At 48.3% G+C, this 4,797-nt stretch overlaps 1 protein-coding gene across 1 annotated transcript; it reads right to left on the minus strand.

The window, feature by feature from the left end:
* Positions 1-306: 306 nt before the first annotated feature.
* Positions 307-3,196, minus strand: LOC115322248. The gene is made up of 3 exons (XM_042291551.1): positions 2,998-3,196; positions 1,689-1,908; positions 307-953 (listed from the first exon to the last, which is right to left on the minus strand). Exons 1-3 carry the CDS (start codon positions 3,136-3,138, stop codon positions 307-309), a joined length of 1,008 nt encoding a protein of 335 aa, XP_042147485.1. The 5' UTR covers positions 3,139-3,196.
* Positions 3,197-4,797: the final 1,601 nt, after the last annotated feature.

Consider the following 4,797-nt stretch of genomic DNA (forward strand, 5'->3'; position numbering starts at 1 on the left):
CATAAAAAAACTCGGCTTTGCTAGTTTTTTTTTATATATATTTAATTGTAGCACAATACTTTATTTAATGTGTATCGTTCTATTACGAGCGCCTACGGATGATGGACTGTACGCCAGGATGAGATAGGAACGACTGGCTCGTCGTCGTCTTTTATTGCCGCACCGCGAGGCTATGCTCGTGGTACATCCTCTTTTCTCTGCATTTAAAAAAAAAGTGCAAAATTAAGATGACACAAAGACGCTAGTCAAAAATAAAAAAAAAACAGGGACAAGAGAGAGAAAAAAAGAGAAGAAAGAAAAAAAAAACTACGGCATTTGCTGGAACGACTCATCATAACTTAGTCTCCGTGGAGGCTGTCTGCTTCTGCCCGATCGGCGTGATGAGGGCCCCTGCTGCGTCTGAGCTTGCGGTGCTTCCTGGTCCTCTGTCTCTTCATCTGTACCGTCTGGTCCAGGCGACTGCGGTCCCCCATCGTCTTCCGATTCCGAGTCGTCGTTTTCTTCTGTTGTCCTTGAATCATATTCTTCGTCAACTTTCGGGAGATGTTGCCTGTTGCGACGGAACGTCCTGCCATCTTCTGTGACGACGCTGTACGATCTAGGAGCGACGTAGGACTCGACAGTTGCTTTCGTAGCCCATTTTCCATCGTTTAGGATACGGACGGTGTCTCCTGGCTGCAGCGGCTCTAGATGTCGTCCTTTTTTGAGGTTCTGGGTGTGCTTTTGAACAGGCGGTGCTGGATCCGAAGAGAAGTCTGGAAGCAGGCTTCGAATACCACGACCCATCAAAAGCTCCGATGGAGAGCGACCGCCTTCCAGCGGAGCCGTACGGTAGCTAAGCAAGCCGAGCCAGAAGTCCTCTTTTGTTGATTGTGCTTTTCGGAGTAGCCGCTTCACCACCTGGACGCCTTTCTCCGCGAGGCCATTGGAGCGGGGATACCCAGGGCTTGACACTGTATGAATAAAATCATACCGCGTTGAGAAGTCTTTGAATTCTTTTGCAGAAAACTGTGGCCCTCCGTCTGTGCAAACTTCTAATGGTATTCCATGACGTGCAAATATTTCTGACAGTTTGGAGATCACACCATTAGCAGTTGTGTCACGAAGCTCCTCCACTTCGGGATAATTTGAGTACGCGTCATACACCACTAGGTAATGTTTACGACCAAGTTCGAACAAGTCAGCCCCAACCCGACCCCAAGGATGACCAGGCACCTCACGTGTATGCAGAGGCTCATCCTGGTGTCTGTAGGTGAAAATTTGGCATGTCTCGCATTTTCTGACTAATGCAGTAATATCCGCATTCATACCTGGCCAGTAGACTAAGTTCCTTGCTCTTGATTTACATTTGTTGAGGCCTAGGTGACCCTGGTGTATTCTTGTAAGTATTTCTTTGCGCATTGCTGCTGGTATTACAACTTTGTTTCCTTTCAACAAGACTCCATTGATGACCGCCCTACCAAAAAATCTGGTATAACTTTTCGCTATCTGGATTATGGAACCGGAAATCTATCTGGATTCTAACTGGACTCTATCTGGAATCTAGTTTTTCAGAAATTATCCCTTTGTATGCAATCTGGATTTCGGGTTTCCAGAAACAACTTTCCGGTTCCATAATCCGGATAGTGAAAAGTTATACCGGATTTTTCGGTAGGGCGAAAGCTCTGTCATAATGGACTTCAGCTCACCCCGAACTGGAGTTCCAGCTTCTAAACTGGCAATTGCCTCCTGCAGGACGGGATCGCCTGCTGTGGCTGCCTGCAGGCTGCCCAGGGTCCGGCTGCCTACCAGTGTTGAAAACACTGCATTTGCATGTATTTCGACGTCGGTCGTGTCGTCTTCTGCTTGGGAACCACCGGAGATTCGGGAGAGTGTGTCCGCGATCACCAGCTTCTTTCCAGGGACAAACTGTAAATCAAATTCGAACTTAAGCAAACGAAGAAATAGTCGTTGCAACCTTGGTGGCAGGTCGCCTAAGTTTTTCTTTGCAAGAGCGATCAAGGGTTGATGGTCAGATTCAACGAATATTTTTCTTCCGAGTATGAATTCGGTAAATCTTTCGCACCCAAATACAATTCCCAGAGCCTCCTTTTCGATCTGAGCATATCTACGCTCTGTGTCTGTGAGTACTCGTGATGAGTACGCCACCACTTTCCAATCTTTTCCATCATGCTGGAACAAGGCAGCACCGAGAGCAAATGCAGAGGCATCTGTTGAGACTTTGGTGGGTCGAGAGGGATCAAAAATTGCCAGGACCGGTGCCTCAGTGAGCAATTTTCGCAGTTGTTGCCACTCAGTTTCATGAACCTTCTGCCATTCAAAAATAGTGTCTTGTCGAATAAGTTGACGCAACGACTCTGTCTGCGTTGACAGGTTTGGCAAGTACTTTCCAAAGTATTTAACAGCTCCTAGCAACTGCTGAACCTCTTTCTTACTCGTTGGAGTTGGTAGGGCTGCAACACATTTCACAAGTTCTGGATTTGGCTCAATGCCAGCTGCGCTTATTTTATCTCCTAAGTAGGTGATTTCTGTGACCCCGAAGATGCACTTCTCCAAGTTAAGAGTTAACCCTTCTGTTTGTAGAGCATGAAGCACAGCACGCAATCGTTGGTCATGTTCTTCCCGTGTTTCGCCCCAAATCAGGACATCATCAATATACACCCGCACACCTGGAAGTCCATCCAAAAGGTAACTCATAGTGCGCTGAAACACCTCGGGGGCTGAAGCGATTCCAAAGGGTAGTCTGAGAAACCTGTAGCGACCAAAAGGAGTGCTGAAGGTGCATATTCGAGATGTACTGTCATCCAACGGTATTTGATGGAAACCGCTGTTGGCGTCGAGCCGGCTAAAGTATGCGGCATGTGCCAAGTCTGCTTCAATTTCCTCTCTCCGAGGCAGCTGAAAATGCTCTCGCTTGAGTGCTTTGTTTACGTGACGGGGATCCATGCATAATCTTAAGTTGTTGTTTTTCTTTCGTACTGTGACCAAGGGGCTCACCCAGTCGGACGGTTCTGGTGCCTTCGCGATGACACCTGCTGTCTCCATTCGGTCGAGCTCTGCCTTCAGAGGCGCACGTAGCGCGTGCGCCACCCGGCGTGCTGGCTGGATCACCGGTGTGGAGTTGTCGCGAAGAACCATCTTGTAGGCTCTCTTTGTGCAACCGAGACCACGAAAGAGACCGGGGAACTCGCGCTCTACTTGTTGGCGCTGCTGGTTCTCGTGCTCTACAGTGTTGACCCGGTTGACGAGGCCAAAGTGCTCGCATGCTTTCAGGCCCATGATGGCTTGCCTGCCCTTCTTTACTATAAAGAAATCGATGAAACCTTGTTTTCTGCCGACAGATACCGACAGGCGGACTTTTCCCAGATGTTGTATGATGCCACCTCCGTAGCTATGCAGAGTTGCAGTCGTGTGTTGAGGCCGCTGCTTTTGTTTGATCTTCATAAACAATGTTCGAGGGAGCAGATTGGCCTGTGCACCGGTGTCCACTTTAAGCTCTACCTGCTTCCCTTCTATCGTAGTATTCACGGTCCAGTCACGGTTGCCGACCGAATGCACGCTGCTGGTTGACAAAATCTCAAGCACATCAAAATCGCTGCTTGCCTCACTGGTTTCTTCAACGTCATGTACGCCAGACTGCTTAGTCTTGCAACATACTGCAAAATGATTTTTCTTCCTGCATTTTGAGCATGTCTTTCTGTAGGCTGGACATTGCCTTGGCGCGTGAGCTTGGTTGCAGAAGCGACATCTCGACTTGTCTTTCTGCTGCTGCTTGACTGTCTTAACGATTTCCACCTTGGCCGCTGCTTCACTTGACCCTTTAACTGCCGCGTCATTCCATGTTTTGTTGTGGACATTGGCTGTTTCTTCGGCCTTGCAGCATTCAACTGCTATTTCTAAAGTCAAATCCTTTTTCCGCAGGAGTTTCTCTCGAATCTTCTTGCTTGACGTTCCATACACGATCTGGTCTCGTAGCATGGAGTCCTTTAGGTCGCCAAATCCACAGGTCGCTGCTTTCAGCTGAATATCGCGGTAGAAATGTTCGAAAGCTTCTCCTTCCTCTTGTCGCCTCGTTCGGAACACATAGCGTTCGAACGTCTCATTGCATCTCGGAAGGCAGTAGGCTTCGAACCTCCGTACCAGGACATCGTAATCTTGGGCTTCTTCAGCTGACAAACCAAACGTGTTAAATACCTCAATGGCTTCTTGTCCAGCGACGTGCAGAAAGATAGCGGCTTTTTGTTGCTGGTTGCGACCTTCCTTGGGCTCTGTAGCCAGAAGGAAGAGTTCCATCCGCTGCTTGAATTTTTTCCAATTCTCTGCAGCGTGCTCTCCCAGCCGCAGCGGTTCTGGTGGCGGAAGATCAGTCATGGTGCGTGGAGACTGAAGATCACTTCTGACACCATGTATCGTTCTATTACGAGCGCCTACGGATGATGGACTGTACGCCAGGATGAGATAGGAACGACTGGCTCGTCGTCGTCTTTTATTGCCGCACCGCGAGGCTATGCTCGTGGTACATAATGTAAGTTTAATTTAGAGACTTTTAAAGTGGAGTGAGTAGAGTGACTCCTGGGACGCTCGACCAACACGGGTAAGCGTGCCGCCAGCTTTTGCCCGCTACAATTAAGTCCCCTATTTTCAAGCACTGAATTTAAGGAGAAAAATAACGAATTGAACAACACAAGACTAAGAATTATGTTACCTTTAGCCGATTACTGACTGGGAATGCAGATATTATTGTAACTTTTTCTGCCAGTACACGCGCTGAACGAGCATGGGGCAACATGGCTTGAG

Source organism: Ixodes scapularis, unplaced genomic scaffold (genome assembly GCF_016920785.2).
Source record: "Ixodes scapularis isolate PalLabHiFi unplaced genomic scaffold, ASM1692078v2 PGA_scaffold0__279_contigs__length_252992795, whole genome shotgun sequence".
Lineage (NCBI taxonomy): Eukaryota > Metazoa > Arthropoda > Arachnida > Ixodida > Ixodidae > Ixodes > Ixodes scapularis.